The sequence below is a fragment of the Spermophilus citellus genome (assembly GCF_964194105.1).
Source record: "Spermophilus citellus genome assembly, chromosome: 2".
Lineage (NCBI taxonomy): Eukaryota > Metazoa > Chordata > Mammalia > Rodentia > Sciuridae > Spermophilus > Spermophilus citellus.
In genome coordinates, this window is record NC_138183.1 from 149,048,482 (window position 1) to 149,065,644 (window position 17,163).

At 46.5% G+C, this 17,163-nt stretch overlaps 1 protein-coding gene across 2 annotated transcripts in view; it reads right to left on the reverse strand.

The window, feature by feature from the left end:
* TECTA (tectorin alpha) overlaps nt 1–17,163 on the reverse strand; it is a gene marked incomplete at its 5' end in the record, with an annotated part of 67,399 nt that overhangs the window by 37,284 nt on the left and 12,952 nt on the right. For both annotated transcript variants that reach the window (XM_081280140.1, XM_081280139.1), the window contains 4 exons: nt 3,566–4,139; nt 5,453–6,045; nt 7,953–8,523; nt 14,540–14,952. In XM_081280140.1, the coding sequence (XP_081136266.1) occupies nt 3,566–4,139; nt 5,453–6,045; nt 7,953–8,523; nt 14,540–14,952 (2,151 nt within the window). The remainder of the gene's footprint in view (nt 1–3,565; nt 4,140–5,452; nt 6,046–7,952; nt 8,524–14,539; nt 14,953–17,163) is intronic.

Here is a 17,163-nt window from a genome sequence, read left to right on the forward strand (position 1 = left end):
CATTTGTCTCTAAATTATGAATGTTATAACAGTGACTGCAGGTTTATGGTGATAGCAAATAACATGACTTATTTAAATGGCTCTTGCTTTATGACTTATTGTGTTGTCTGAATTTGTCTGAAAGTCTGGAACATACAGACGTGGAGTAATAAAACTTCCCCCCGCCCCTGAAATGACTCTGTGAAATTACTTAATTGGACAGCCTGGCTCTTCCAAAGAGAGGGGTGGTAGGAAATTCTGAATGTGGAAGCAGTGCAAAGAAGATGGTGCTCCCGATCTGCAGGTGTCGCTCAATCCCATCCCCATTCTGCAGAACTCAACTGTATTAACCCCTCAGTGCCTGGAGACTCCATGAATCATGTGTGCACAATTCAGTCCTTCTTGCCAGACCCAAGTGCACAAGAGTAGATGAGACCTCTGGAAGATTTCAAGTGTGAGCCCTGGCCTTCCACCCATGTGCCACGTGGCTGCTGCTGTACAATCTCTCACTAAAAAGGCAAGGGATCCCTCTAGTTCCACTGGCACAAATGAGGCACGGTGACAAGTTCTGCTCAGCTGCCATCACACCCCGGAAAAGAAGGCCCACTACCATCACACCAGGCTAACTTGGCACACACAAACTGTGCTCCCTGCAGTACAAAAACAGTCCAGAACACTCCCTGCCAGGTAGGAATTAGTTGTCCAAAAGGATGGCCACCAGCAGTCTGCAACAACCAGATTTGACATGGGGGAGGCTCAGCAATTCTGTACCTGAGTAAAACACAACTAGAAAGCTGAATGTGAACACAAGGGTGAAAACCATGTTAGGTAATCTGGAGATGGGACAAAAGAGGATGCTCAGAGTGGTTATAGAATGTTCTGGGAAAGCATCATAAGATCCCACTACATGTGGTGGCCAATAGAAAATGGTGTGGCTTTCCTGACTTTATAAAAAGAGCATGTTCCCAGAGGCCTGTTTTGGATTCACAGAATCTACTATTCATGCCTCTCCAGGGTGGGTAAAGCTCATCAGGGACATAGACAGCTGCCCTCTGCTGAGATGGCAGCCACCAACCTCTCCACCTGCTCATTGGACTTCCTAAGTTCAGAAAATCAGAGATTCAAAAAGATGTGTGTGCGCCTGTGTGTGTGTAATGTGTGTATGCATATTAATCCTTAGCTCTGTCTATCAAAAGGGCCTAGAGACAAAGCAAAAACACCCAAGAGCAATGGTTTCTAATAATAACCCAGTCTTGGTTTCTAATAATATTCCCCATGAAAAGGAATCAGAGCTTCTTAGTAAAAAGTGCTAAAAAAAAAAAAAAAAAAAAAAAGAAAGAAAAGAAAAGAAAAAAATGAGAGTCATGCCAAAAGGACACAGGAGCCAGTTTAAAGACCAAATCCAGAACAGTTTTAACACCCCCAAATAATTGACAAGTGTAATACAAAATAGAAGTCACTGGAAAAAATACAAATCCACGTCCACAGTGATGAGAGTGAAATAGAGACAAAGAGAGGTGTAAATGAATGACTGCGTGAGCTGAGAGACGGAATTAGGGCTCTTGCTCACATTGGGGTGACAATTGCTGGCTGGAAAAAGTAGGGACAATACTTCAGCTGGAGACCCCAGTTTGTAATCATCATGCAAAAGACTGACACAAGCAAAAACCAACAACAAACACTGAGTCAAGGATGGGGATTTTGGTGAACAACAGGATATTTGCCATTTGGCTGGCTTGTGGCAGGGAAAGCACAGAGACTACAGAGAGGAGACATCTGACAACCCCTGGCCAGGTGACCAGCAGGCACATCACCAGTGTGGGCGGCTGGACATAGTACTCCTCTGCATACCCTCAGAGCCCATGAGAAAATCATGGGTGGCCCGTGTAGGACGCTGGGTGTGGGTGTGAGCTGAAGCTCACATGAGGGCACACCATGCCCCAAGGGGGCATTCTGTTACAAAAGACAAGGCCGAATCCTTCAAAACTGCCCAGATCGTAAGCCATGGAGAAAACCAAGGAATTGTTCCCGACTGAAGGAGACTGAAGAGCTATGGCAACAAAAACACGTGTCCCTAGACTAGATTTGTACCAAGGCCAAAGCAGAAACAAAAACAAGCCATAAAGCACATTACTGAGTTAGCTGACAAAACTGGAATATAGGTGTTACGTCATGGTATACGTGTTAAGTTTCCTAAGGTTGATCACAGTACTGTGGTTACGTAAGAGACGGTTTTTACCCTAAGGAAACACACACTGAAGATTCAGGTGTAAAGGGACACTATAGTTTGGATCTGAAATGTCCCCAAAGGGCCCATATTTTAAAGCCTTAGTCACCTTTAACTGAAGCTATTGGAGGGGGGATCTTTAAGAGGTGGGACTTAGTGAGATGGTCTGGTCGCTACAGTTTTGTTCTTAGAGAGGACAGTGGGAGCCTACCCATTCATCTTCCTCTCTCATTCATTCCTGACCATGGGTGAACAGCTTTGCTCCCCGATATGCTCCTTGCCATAGGCCCCAAAGCAAAGGGGCCAACAAACCATGTACTGAAACCTTTGAAACCAAATAAACCTTCTCACTTTATAAGTTGATTATCTCAAGTATTTTGCTACAATGTAGTGTCAGAAAGCTAACACAAGAGGTAACTTACTCTCCAACAGAGAGTATGTATAGTACTGAGTATATATGTATTGGTCTCAGTAAGTGCAGTATGTATGCAAATTACTATCAGTTGGAGAGGAGTGAAGAGAGCAAAGGAGACAAAATGTTAATGATGGTTTAATCTGGGTGATGAGTATATGGGTATTCTTGCATCTTTTATGGAACTTAGAAACTATTTCAAAATAAAAAGTTAAACTTAGGAAAAAGTGCAATAAGAGAAATAACTAGATATAGAGGATGCAGTCACAATGGTTTAGGGCTGAACTTTTTGGTGAGAGAAGGATGTGTGCTGAAGTCCAGGTGAGGCAGTTCTTGCTCCAGATAGGGCTCCCCCACCCCCAGCTACTCCTCTCCCCTTTTGTGCTACTCCTGATAAGCAAGGGTATTCAGACTCAGCTCTTCCCAGCAGTTATTCTAAGGACTAATAGTATTGCCATGGCCCTGCTGAGAGGGGTCAGGTACTCTAGGGACAAAACAAAGAGCCAGCAACATGGGATGCACTTAGTAGCCATTGTCAGGTATGCCCCCAGGGAGTGGTGCTAATCTCCACACCCTGAAAGGCTCCCTGACCCATCACCTCCTATCAAAATGAATGGAGCCCCTCTTTGCTAGGGAGAAGGCACCTACAGAACCATCACAAAGCATTCTAGTTCTTTGACATGTAGTACCCTTCGCTAGATAAAACCATGAGTCAATAGGCTGGCTGACCCATCTGCGATGAAAAGGTATTGTGGAATGAGAAATGAAAACGAAGGTGGGAAAGAGTCAGCTTTGGGACCAGGGGCCTTCGAGAGGGCACACGGGACTGGGTAAGGTATACCAGTCATTGTTTGCCCTTGGGCTCAGTCCCACCAGGAAGAGGAGTCCTGAGTAAGAAGTGAGGGTGTGGCATGGGTCCCCCCACCACGTGGCACAGCCCAACTTACGGCAGAAGTCGTAGGTCCGCCAGGGGCCCACCTCCACGTCGGCGTTCTTGCAGGCGCTGGCGTAGCGCGCCACGGAGTCGCAGAGTTCCGACTCGTTGCCTCCGCTCTGGCACAGGCGGAAGAGGCAGGTGCGATAGTAGGCGGTGACGTTGACCACCCCATGGCACTCCAGAAAGGAGCTGTTGGAGGGGTCGTTGATGAGGCCACACCTGGAGCGGCTCCGATAGAACTTGAGCAGCTCCGAGTCGTTGTTGCAGGCCTTGAGCAGGTCCCCGCACTCGCCATTGCAGATCTCCTCGAACGTGGTCCAGCTTTCCAGAAACACTGCCAAGTTGTCGGTGCACTTGCCATTGGGGAGGCAGAACTCGTCGCTGGCGTTGGCGTTGAAGAAGCCACACAAGCCGCCGGTGCAGTTGAAGTAGGCGGTGGACAGGCGGATGTCCAGCAGGCCTGTGTCCGAGTACTGCACGCTCACCACGCCCTTGGACTCCACTGTCGTGCTGTTTTTGTTTCGATAAATCTCCAGCTTCCCCGAAGGATGGAAAAACGGTAATTCCACTTCCTGACCGTTCAACTGAAAAATCAAAGCGCTGTGATCAATTCCATGGACACACAGAGCAGCCACCGTTTCTGAGGCTGTGGAATGAAGACACAGCTCTGCCGGGTGACTGGCTCTTGAGAAACATCAAGAAGCTGATGGTCTATGGAAACCACAACTGTTTTTTTCATCACTTTCTTTGGAAACTCTCATTTGCTCTTCATGGTTGTGCTTTCTAGACCCTAAGCTAGCTCCAAACTAATAAAATTGTGAGCAAAAGTTGTCTCAGATCTATGGCATCCTCCTGCTGCCCCGCATCTCCACTTGGCTACCTCTTCACCTCTTCACAGCTCCATTTTCTCTTCAAGTCTTACATTTGCTATGCCTCAGTCCCTTGGGGCATGCAGAGCGTATCTCACGGTCTAACTGTCCGTCACCCATCTAGCTCTCACTATTCTTTTACCAAATTAATCTCTTGTCAGTGGGAATGAAAACAGAGCCCTTTCAGTTGGTGGCAGTGTATGTTATCACCTCCTTGGACTGCACTGTGTTGACGTTTGTTTTCTAGACCAGATGATACACAAAACGCATGTTAGCCTGGAGGACAGAGATTACCCCCCACCTCCGCGCGCAGGCGCGCGCGCACACACACACACACACACACACACACACACACATCCTAGCTCTGCTTCATTGAGCTGTGGGGCCCTCACTTGGCCCTTTGGGATTTTCATATGAAAATAGTTTCACTAGATGACTTCCTTCTAGAACTAATGATCTGAGTCTGGATGCCTAGAAGTAGGTATTTTAGACCAGGTCAGAGGGAGGGAGGCATCAGAGCAGGTATCCTTTATATGTCCCCACACGGCTTCTCATCTACAGGTAGAAGAGTTAGTACAGTACAAGGTTAAGAGCATAGATTCTGGAGCCAGCCTGTGTGAGCTTGAATCCCATTTTGTGGCTGTGTGTTCCTGGAGAAAGTTACTTAGCCTCTCTGGAACTCAGTTATGTCATCTGTAAAATGGTAATATTTTCTGCTGCATAAGGTTAAGTATGATAGTGCTTGGAAAGGGCCTAGACTAGTGCTTGGCACATAGTTGGCATTGTATCGCATTTGCTCTTGTGGAGAACAAGTCCTATTCTGTCTAATTCAAGAAATTCCAGCTTTGCTCCATCGCTCCTCCTGAGATTCTTACTTGGTGCTGTTCCTGAGAAGATGCTCCCATTTGGGAGCCGTCCCCTTCCTAGAATCCACTCTTGGGCAGAGTCGGAAAGCCTGGTGAGAAGGGCAAGTTCCTTGGCTTGAGGAGACTCATCGGAAGACACTGAAAGGGACCAAGGAGTCTTACCTTGACTTCCAAAGCCCCGACTCCTCCGATCTTGACTTCCTGGTCAGCCACCAGGATCCGCAGGCCCCGTAGCCACGCGGGTCCTGCGTCGGGCTTCTTCTTGTTGATGTCGATTTCCAAGTACTCGGGCCGCTCAGGGCAGGTCTTCAGGAGGATGTAGGAGAACTCGGAGGGGAAGGCGTAGGCGGCGCCGTCGAAGGTATGCAGCACCTGGTTCTGGCTGAGCAGGCACACGGTCTCCCGCCGGGGGAAGCAGCCCTGGTAGCCGTCCTCCACGGCGCACACCTCCCCGCTGCGGCAGGTCTTGTTGAAGCAGTACACGTCGCCGCCCTCTTCGCACAGGCACTGCACGGTGCAGTTGGCCGTGGCCCAGAAGAACTCCCCCATGGTGTAGTAATGGCCGTCGAAGTCACAGCCGCACTTGTGCAGGGGGACACATTGGCTGGTGCTGAGGACGAAACCCTCGTTGCACTCGCAGCCCTCAGTGCACGGCGTGGCGCAGTTCTGAGAGGCGGTCAGGTCCGAGCACGTGTCGGGGCAGCTGCTGGTGCACACGGAATAGTGGCTGAAACTCGGACACTGCACGGTGGACACTGACGCAGGGGAAAGGAAGAGAGCGTGGTCACAAGGTGAGTGGACCCGGAGGGCCAAGTGGCCAGAATCCGACAAGTACAGGGGCCCGGAGAAAGAATGTTTCTTCCTGATCATTAAGGTCCTATGTGAGGGCCACATGGCGACTCAGATGGGGACAGAGACTGTGAGGTGACATCTATAACAACCAGCTCAACTGCCTAATAACAGTGCCACAATTGGATTGTGAATTTTTACTTGAATTTGATCATCACTGAAGTTAAACTTCAGGTTACCACTGGTACTAGACTAACTTAATATAGAGCTACTACTTGGTGATCTATAATCATCAAGATATTTCCAGATCTTCAATGGATGGACATATGAGCTGACCTGATTTTCAAGAAGAGCCTGGCTCATTCTTAGAAGGCAATAAATGCTACTTTTAGGAGAAATGGAAAATGGAACTGTTAGGGGAGTAATTTAAAAACATAAATTTCAAACAGGAAGGTGCTTAAAATACCTAGGTATGTAAAAGCAGACTGGAAATGAATTCCCTGGGATATTAAATATTAGAAAGAGCCCCCGCTGTTAGCTGCAAAGATCATGTGCTTTGTTCCTCCAGGAGTTGGGATAGGAGCTGGTGCCTTCTGAAAGCTCTTCTTGCCTTAGAAACCTTCTATCCTTATTTTAAGAGCATCCAAGACTACATAAATGTTTCAGTCTAGTTGAATCCAGCAGGCAGGGGTTCAGGGGCCTAGTAAACTAGCTCTCTGAGTTGAAATATAATTCATCCTACTACAGTGAGAAGAGAGAAGTATGGAAGATGGGAAAGAAGTGCTACTAGAAAAAAAAAATAGCCATTCTACGTAAAAATTTAGTTAGGCAGTTTGAATGCTCTTGGATTATATAAGGATCAGAGAGAAGCTGTATTCCATTTCAACTCAACTCATGATATGGCTGCTCTGGGATAATAGAGTCCGGTCAGTCACATATCAAGAAAAATACACTGTCACTTAGTAGTTTGACCAATACTCAAAGATTTGAATCTGATAGATGATGATTTATGTGAATACAACCTATACTTAGAGGGGATAAAATCTCCCTGGCCTTGTATTTAAAGAAATTCACATCTTCTCATCTACATAGCATTCTCAAATGCACGGATTACAATTTTCTGTTTACTCACATGGAGGAAACCCAGGGTCACATAGGAAACAAAATGTGTTGTTTTTGTTTTATTAAAAATTTTACATTACTAGGAAAAGAAAGTGATTTAAATGGGATGAGGGGGGCAGTGAGACAACTAAATGGTGCAAAAGGCTTAATTCAGAGTGTAATTCAAAGAACCTGGATTTTCCCCAAACTTGGGGCTTCTAACTGCTCTTAGCATTTCAGAAAAAGGGCTTCTATATTGGTATAGTCTACTTCTTTTCTGCAGCCCTTTCTTTGACCAGCAACAGCAGGTCAGCTGAGATGCTCCAGAGCAAAGGGCACAAATTCTAAGGAGACTAAAAGTGGAGGAGGAAGAGCCAGGCAGCAATGGGTGTGGGATCCATTTGGAAGGCGAACCATTTTCCGGAGCCAGTGTCTGCACACCACCTCTACTCCTGGAAATCCTGCCTTCTGGCTCAGCTCTGAGATTGCTCCCCCCTGCTATGGGGCCTCCCTCCAGCCATGAGATTCCCACCATTCATTTCCTGTTTCCAGATCATTTTTGTTCATCAATGAGTTCTTGTTTCCTGACTCTGCTATCAGGTAGGAGAAAAGTAAAGATCCTTTTACAGTTCATTCTTTATGATTTGTGATATTCACCTCCCCCTCACTCGTGGGCTGCAAGTCTTAACAAGGGCATTTGGAGGAGCCTTGAAACCCTGGCCCTGCTCGCTGCATAAGAGAGACCTCTCACTGGGATGGGGGACCAGCTTACCACACCCAGCCTGGATTCTCCAGTCTCCGATTGGGATGCCGAGAGCTTGGCACACGAGAGCGTAGGCCTGGATGGCTTGACAGAGGAGAGTGCCATTGTCCCTCACGCTGCACAGGTCATACACGCAGCTGTGCACAAAGGCCGTGGGGTCCACCACGGTGCCACACTCCCACAGGGGGCCGTCCGTCTTGTTGAGGAAGCCACAGTAGTCAGAGCCAAAGTAGAGGGTTTCGGTGGCAGCATCACACTGGGTACAGTTGTCCACACAGCCGGAGTCACACTTCCAGTCCACGTGATAGACACGCCAGCTCTCGCCCAGGTCCAGCACAGACATGGCTGGCCTGCCGTCAGGGCGGAGGAAGTCATCCAGTGGGTTTTTGTTATAGTTCCCACAAAGCCCACAGGTGGAGTTTATGTAAGAGCCTGGGACGGAAATGGAGGCGTAGTGCTGGCCATCGAACGTCACTAGAAGCCCAAAATCTGTTTCCACAGCAGTAGACATGCCACTCTGGTAGATTTTCACTGCCCCCAAGTCTAAGGTGACAGGCAAAGAAGTCACTAGGTCATTAACCTGCCAACAACAGTAACAGTAAAAGGCAGGTGAGCAGGTGGCCCAGCAAGAGGTTCCAGCGGAGGTCAGGAAAGGAGGGCAGAGCAACTCATGTTCCAGAGAGACTGACTACCCAACATCCAGGCTCCAGTGGGCTTACCTCTTATTCTGGCAAAAGCCTGGAAGAACATTCTAGAGAGCCTCTGGATGTGGGCCACCAGAGCACTATGCATTTGAACTGTGATAGCTGTGACATTTCTAGTGCCACTGTGGATTCCTCTGGGGACTGCGTGGTTGTCACCCAGTCCTAGCTGGCTCTCGGACAGCTCTAGGCCTTTTCTTGAAAGGCTCATCACCTTGGTTTTCTCTTTATTCCTCTAAAGATCCATTAAGTCTCAGGTTGTCACACATTTTCCAAGACCCCGTTACTGCCCTTCATATTTACTGACCCTGCTTCTAGCTGAAATGTGAATAGAACAACTTCTAGGCTCAGCTGAGCTTTGAGGCCACCCTGACACGATGCTCTAAGTCCCATAACTTTGATATGAGAAGAACGTTATTTAATTACTCAACAACAACAAATTTGAACACCTGCTAGGTACCAAGCACTATGTCAGGAACTGAGAAGTACAAGATTGAAAAAGAACGATTACTCCTGCTCCTCAAGGAGCCCTCAGCCTACTGCAGAAGAGGAACACAAATAGATATTTATAGTAGATGGTTTAAAATATAAATCGATAAATGATGCAATGGGAGAACGGTAAATGAACATTTAATCCAGCCTAGGGGAACCATAGAACGTTTTTAGAGGCAGTTAAATCTGATCTGGGTTTTTAAAGATAAACAGAAGTGGCCAAAGGAAGATCAAGAATAGGGGGGTGGAGTAGAGAATTCCAGAACAACAGAATAAAGGCAGGTGTTAGAGGCAGCTATGTGGGCTGGGGACAGGCATCAGGTGTTCTAGACTTCAGGGGGAACTGGTGGCCAGAGATGAAGCTGAAGACTTAGGCCAGACCCAGCCACCCTGCAAGTATCTCCTTAGGCCTCCTGTAGTCAAGCACTGTTCTAAGGGTTGGAAATGCCTGCCTCATAACCTATATTTTAGGTTCAACAAACAACATAAATGAGTAAAATACTTAATTATGTCAAGTTGATGTTATACAGAAAAAAAGTCAAGCAAGGACTGTGGACCACAAGAGCCAAGAAAAAGGGTCTCCAATTAAAAAAAAGGATTATCAGGGCAGAGCTCTGTAGGAAGAGGAATTTTTTTTGAGATGAGGAAGCAGCTGTGATGTTATCTGGCATGAGAAGGCTCACAAGGAGGGATCAGTGGGTCTTCAGGTGGGAGTGAGCAGGGGGCCCAGTGTGGCTGGAGCAGAGAGAACAGGAGAGGGCCATGGTAGCCGATGTCAGAGGGAGAAGAGTAGCACAACAGGGGCGGCTTGTCAGCCTCTGCAAAGACTTTGAACCAAGAGGATGTTTAGAGAAAAGGAGCAATACAAACTGACTTCTGCTTTACGGGAGCCACTCTGCTTCTGTGTTGAGAGCAGACTGTGGAGGGCCTTTTAACCATGTAAAAAACAAGACATGAAAATACAACACAAGGCTTGAACTTCTGCTGTGCAGGGAGAGCCTCTTAAGGATTTTAAGCAAGGAAATGACAGATTTGCATTTTAGAAAGTCCATGCTGCCCAGCAAGAAGCACTTATTGAACTAAGTCAAGGTGAGAAGAAAGAAACCCAGACACAATTGCTGCAAGAGTCAAGGAGGAGGACCAGGATGAGAGCCCAGACCAGACGTGGATGGGAGGGGGGAGGCACGAGCTTAAGCAGCCCACTTAGTGGCCCTGGTGGGAATAAGAAATGGGGAAGAATCAAGAGTGAGTCCCAGGTGGCTAAACAATATAAGCAGGTGGCTTGAAAAGCTTCCAAGAGAGAGAGAGAGAATTTTCTTTTTCACATTTACCATGACTAGCATCTTTAGACCCTCACACTCACAGGCTGGGATGGAATGATTATTCCTAGAACAGCCCTTGTGGGCTTGACTGTAAGTGCAAACCAACTTTCTGGGCTGACCTGGACCCACACTTGTTTCTGGTGCCATTGCTGCTACTTACTGAGTTTTCTATGAGATGAGACGGTAGACGTGTAAATATCGCATCCAAGATTTACCATAGCAGACACCACATGCAGTTCTCAGATTGGTGGGTAGTTCACCCTCACCAGACTCACCCTAATGAATGCACAGTAATGTAGGCTTTTGCTAATATGCATCTCAAAACTCTTCCAGCTTCCACCATTACCCAGTTCCAAACCTGCTGCCACATTTTTGGGGTATTTATCATAGCAGCACCCCACTCCTGGTACATGTCTTCTGTCTGTGTCTATCTGTGTCTGGGTTGTTATCACAAAACACCATAAAAAGGGTGGTTTATAAATCAACATAAATGTATTTGTATTTCTCACAATCCTAGAGATTGGGAAATCCAAGATTAGGGTGCTAATCAATTCAGTGTCTATTAGGGCTAATTTTTTTGGTTCATAGATGGTGCCTTCTCCATGTGTCCTCACATGGCAGGGCAGATGAGCTCCCTGAGGCCTTTTATAAGCCCCCTTATCCCATTCATGAGAGCTCCACACTCATGACCTAATCACCTCCCAAGATCCCAACTCCTGACACCATTTCCTTGGGGGTTTGGGATGTTAACATATGAATGGGAAGGGACATAAATATTCAGATGGTAGCAATAGGAAAAGGGGACAAAAAAGTAGGCTTCATTAGGAAACTGTCCTGCAGAGAGCCGTAGAAAGAAAAGCCAAGGAGTTTGCTAATTATCCTTATTTCTAGGCCAACTTAGTCTTCAAGGGTGAGAAAAGCCATGCCATGAAGGAAGGACAGCTGGTAGAGTATGGAATAATTATTATGCATTGTGCTGTGCTGGGACGGAGAGGGAGAAGTCTTGCCCAAGGTTGATAAAATTTTAAATGCCAGATACATTGATTGCTGAGTGCTCCCCTGTCCTCTTAAACTCCGGCTAACAAGGGGCAAAGTCTTGTGTTTCTCAAGGCAGAGGCCGTGGTGTAGACAGGCTCTGGGTATCGCAACAGTTCCCCCAGCTTCCTGCATCTTGTCCTCCCGCTCTGGCTGACCTCACACCTGGGTTGGCTGTAGATGTCAGTAACATCCCAGCTGATGCCTTTTTCCAGGTCTGAGTGTCATGGCACCTGCTTTTACACTCATCACTAAGCCCCCAGGGCTTGTGTCCCATGGTGCTCAGCACAGGAGCTCTTGGAGAAGTCTTATCCTGATGATCCTGATGTGTGACTTCTTGTTCCGTCCCTCCAGGCCTTAAGCAACCAACAGTAGATGAGCCTCACCTCTCTGCTCTCCTTTCTCCTCCCTGTGTTCTAGTCACTTTCCTCTCCAGCAGTGTCTCTCCCAGGATGTGGGCAGGGCAAGGCGAGGAGAGAGAAGAGGAATCTCAGAGATTCCAATGGGAATGGCCACGTGCAGCCAGCGTGCACGGAGTACATGCCGAGCACCAGGCTTTGTACTGGACATTGCACATGTGGCTGATCCACTTAATGCTCGTGACAAATTTAAAGGTACTTATGACAAATTTAAAGGTCCTTATTATGTTCCCTTTTTACAGATGAGGAAATCGAGGATCAGGGCTGGTGTGACTTACATACAGGAGGCAGGACCCCAACTCCAGCCAGTTGTGCTCCAAAGCTGAGTTCTCACCACTGCTCTCTGCTGTCTCTGTCCCAGTGCCGAAGAGCAGCAGCCCATTCTGGAGCACAGCCCAGGCGCGCTTTCCAAAAGACACAACTACCCCCATTTTACAGATGAAGAAACTGAGGATCCAAGAGGCTACTTGGGACTTGGGTAGGTCCCACCCCAGGGATTTGGGCAGGTCCCACCCCAGAGTCTGAGCTCTTTGTTACTATGGACTAGTTGGCCTTAGCTCCCTTTCTACTGGGTTACATTGGTGAGAAAATAGGAGAATCTACAAGTACTAGTTAGAAGGAGGTCTTTGTTACATATGGATTTTGAGTTATGTTGACTTTCTCTGGCCTCATTAGCATACACAATTCTAAATTGTTTATGTTGTTATCTGAGAACAGTCCAATAGGGGAAAATCTATAGACAGAACACACTTCCTAACCCCAGCATCTGGAGACAGGGTTGGAGAAAGGGGGTCTATAGTTTGGGAGGACAGAGCTTAGCATCCATTCCCAGCCTGGCACAATGTGGCTGAAGGAGACAGTGGCCTCCCAGGCATCTGGGGCTCCTTCCTGCGTCCTAGCCCTCTCCCTGCCTGTCCCCATATCACCCTGGGCCAGGACTCTGCCATCCATCCAGCCACTGTCCCCAGCAGGGCAGGTGTATTCAAAGACACTGGAAACCATTTGGCAAAAGGAAAAGGCAGCCATTGTTAGCCTGCAGTTGGAGTCACATAACCTTTTCTTTCTGAAACATTTATATTCACATCCACATCTCCCTGTTGCTACAGAAAATTGAGGAATCCGTGCCCTACGCCTGGACGATGGAACAGAGCCACACAAAATTAGCAGAGCTGCTGGGCCTGAAAGAAATGACAGTGCCCCTTTCTTTCTAGGAAAAAAAAAAAGTCTGACTGTGGGTGAAAAAGAATTTTAATCAAAATGGAAAGTAGGAATAAAGCATGAAGCTTTCTTTTTCCACTACGGATATCATCCACATCATCTTCACAATACAGGCAAAGTAGAGGAAAGCTAGTGAAAATGGGTAGCTTGAAAGGCTAGCAGCTACCTATAGAATAAGGACAGTGCTCAACGCACAGTATAAATTTAAAATGGAGAAACTGCAGAATTCTGTACCCAAACTCTTAGCTTTGATTTGATATACAGGGCTCTCCCTAGAGAGGCTAACCAAATAACAAGCAAACTGGCATTTCAAGCACAGGAAGAGCTCACTTTCTTAATTATGAGACTGTTAAGCTGCAGAGACCTGGAAGGGCAGAGCCAGGAAAAGTGGAATTAGTTCCCCAGTCCTACCTTTTGTTTGACATGCTACATCAATTAAAACTACAATGCAGTTTTTTTTGTTGTTTTTTTTTTCCTAAGAAAGAAATCCCTGTACTGGCATCAGTCTGGTTCGTAATCTCCATAAAGGCCTCCATGCATGAGGATTAAGGATTGCACCAGTTGCCGCAATCAACCCCTTGTGGTCTTGGTTATTTTTGCTTGAATAAATACATGGTTGCAACAAGGTTTTCATTAACATTATGAAAATTGGGGCCTTCACAAATTGAGTAATTGCTAGTGGCTTTTCGCACTCCCTCTTTTGTCCATGCCTCTGCTTGAAATCCAGGTGGACAGTGACAAGCCTCATTTGCACATGCTAAACAGGCCAGCAGAGGCCCATGTTCTTCTCTGTTATTCTACATGGGAATGGTGGGTTCTGGTAGAGTGGTGTTCGGGCAAAGCTTTCGTGGGAACTTCCCACACAGGCCTCCCTAAGGAAACCAGCAAGGTTACTCCAGATCCTCTGGAGACATCAGTCAATGTGGGGCTCTCTCTGAAGATGAAACAACAGCTCTTGGACAAACAGGATGGGGGATGGGGTAGGATAAGAGTTATTAATCCCAGATTTGGGGATTTACACTTTGTGCTGACACCATCGTCAGGGCTTTCCATGTGACTACAGCCAGGTCCATGGGAAATTAAACTGACCTGTCTTCCCTGTTACTTCTGAGTGGTGTGATTGTGTGTGTGCATGTGTGTGTACCCATGAGGAATCTAGGGATGTTAATATATTTTAAATTAAAAAAATGAATGGACACTTTGAGGAAAGAGTTTAGCGAAGCTGTTGTACAAATAAAGTTTGGCTAAGTAAAGCATCTTAAAAGGTCTTTGTAGAGCAGGAAGAGCCTGCATCTCTTTGGTACTGTAGAAGAAACGATGAACAGAACTAGTGTGTTTGGGGAAATCTTCCCCAGGTTGAAGAATCTCTAACTTCTCCATCTCCCTAGGAAGGATGGAAAGGGTCTCACCTTGACTTTCCCATAGCTTCCTTTGGGGATGAGAATCTTGTAACCATTGACCTCCACGGAGAGCTCCTTCACCCAGGAGACGGCAGAGCCTCCTCGGTGCTCATTCTTGGCCTCCACACTGAAGAAGGGGAGGCTGGAAGTCTGCAAGCACTGTCGGGCCAACAGGTAGGCACAGGAGCCTTGGAAGTGGAAGAGGAAGCCGTCAAAAGTGTGGTAGTGCGGCTCTCCAAACACCACGCATGTGCTGATCTCCACAGGGCTGCAGTAGAAGAATTTGCCCTTGGGTTCGCACACCTCGTAGGGGCTGCAAGAGGCCTCCTGGCAGTAGATCTCATTGTTGAAATCCAGACAGCGGCACTTGATGGTGCAGTTCAGGTCATCCCAAAACACCTCCCCTCGCCGAAGGAACTGTCCTGGGGAATAACGACATCAGAGCCAACGTTTACTGAGCACTTACCCTCTGTGCCAGGTGTGGGGCTAAATGCTCCACATCCTTTACTCCATGTAATCCACACAACGGGGGGTTGTTGCCCTCACTTGACAAGTGAGGAAACTGAGGCCTCAGAGTGGTTGAGTAATTCATCTTGAGATCACTCAGCAGCTCAGGTTTAAAGCCAAGATTCCAAGGTGAGTGTGTCTGAATCCAGGAAAAGCCTTGGCATTATCAACTCTGCAGTTGGTGAGCAAACCCACATTCAGGGAAAGACACTGCCTCTGTCTGTGAAAGACTGTGACACCTGGGAATCATTTCCTTCTTTTCAGCAATCTGAGAAGGGGTATTCTGAAAGAAAACCCAATGTACCCAGGTAACTCAGCAATAGCTTATTTATTTGCTAATTTGTTTATTCAGTCTACAGATGTTTGTTGGAAGCCCTCTGGGTGCCAAAAAAGATCAATAGCACAAATCAGGAGTCAGGTGTACAAATAGAAATCCCTGCTCCCTGGGAAGATTCTGGAAAGAGCTGACCACTTATGTAGAACTTTCAAAGACCCATGAATCCTATAAATGCTGCATAGGCAGAGTTTACACCTATATGAGTTGTCTTCCCTTCTCCTCTATGCCCTGTCCAAGTCCAACACTCTCTTCTCTTTATCCATTGGACAGAATTCTTGACAAATTCAAGGTCAAAAGGAGGATGCTGTATGGGGTAGGTATGTGCCAATAAAAATATTCACTGTCATTTCCTTTAGTAGGCATTTCATCTTTAAAATAACTTCCCTAAATAAATAATCTCTCCACCAAAAAGCCTGAAACTTGTCACTTGCTAATATCAACCTTCACTTGAACAGGAACTTCACTGATCTGGGGTCTGTGATCTAATCCTGGGTTAGTGTTGGAACCAAGAGAACTTGCAATGGTCACAACTGTGCAATCAACTTTCAACACTACTGACTTAATTCTCACGTGTATCAGTTTTCCTAATCTGTAAAATATAAATAATGTTATTTCTCATCCCTGCTTCACGGGGAACAGTGATGGCTATGAAAGAGCTGACACATGTTGATAGAGGTAGCAGCATTTGTAAACTGAGGAATTTTGGGAGGGAATGTATCAAAGACTCCATATTAAGAAATGTAATATTAAGAAAACTCAATTTAAGAAATGTAAATAATTTCACAGCATGTGTGAGGCCCTGGGTTCGATCCTCAGCATGGCAAAAAAGAAGAAGAATGTCATACACCAGGAATCACTGGTTGTTTGAAAAGAGTTGGTTAATATTTCTCAAATTTTCATAAAATTGACTGTCTTTCAAACCACAGAAGGCTACGAGCTTAATTCAAGCAGAAGGATGGGCGCCTCCGGAACAGTCCTTTCTATACATGTCCAACGGGAACATGTCTCAACAGGCAATTATGTTTTATGCCTGGTGAGAATAGTGCCCCAAAACGAGATAATAGGTTTATTCACATTCCCAGTTAGGTCATACACATTAGCCCTTAAAATGGGCCTTCAATCCTCAACACTGTTTGGCACTAATTCAAGGCTGCATATATTGTAACAGCCTGCATTCAATATCATTTCCACTCTCTGCTTTTTCAGGCTTCCAATAAATGAGAGGAAAATGCCTTTGAATAGAGGAGGTTTGGACCAAAAGGTAGACTCTCCGTGACAATTTTGTTTGTGAAATGATGATATAATAAACCAGTTCTATGGAATTGCATCTCCTGCTATCACCCAGGCCAAATTCTAATCTCATTAGATTGATATACATTCAGTGGCACATAAAAATGCACAGCAGTCTGTATAAGGATATTGAATTTGTCCTGTGTATGAAACCCAAACCCATAACTCAGGAGGAAAAGAATGAAGTCGAAGGGGGACTTTGTACACAGCTGGCATCTGACCAACTCCATGGCTCTGCAAGCCAATGTTTTCCATTATCACAGCATTTCATTCCCAAGACTCAGGTGAGAGGCTGTCACTGGGCACTTAGGTTGCAGATCCACAGCCAGTCGGCAGCGTGATGCTTGGACAAAAGGAAAGAGATGTTTGGGTGAGAGTCTATAAACTGTCAGGCTTTGGTTCAGGCCAGAAAGGGGAAAGGGATGATGAGGTATGGGGGTGAGTCTCTCTCCTGGACCTAAGTGAGGACCTAAGTAGGAGGGAAGGGGGCACTATCTCA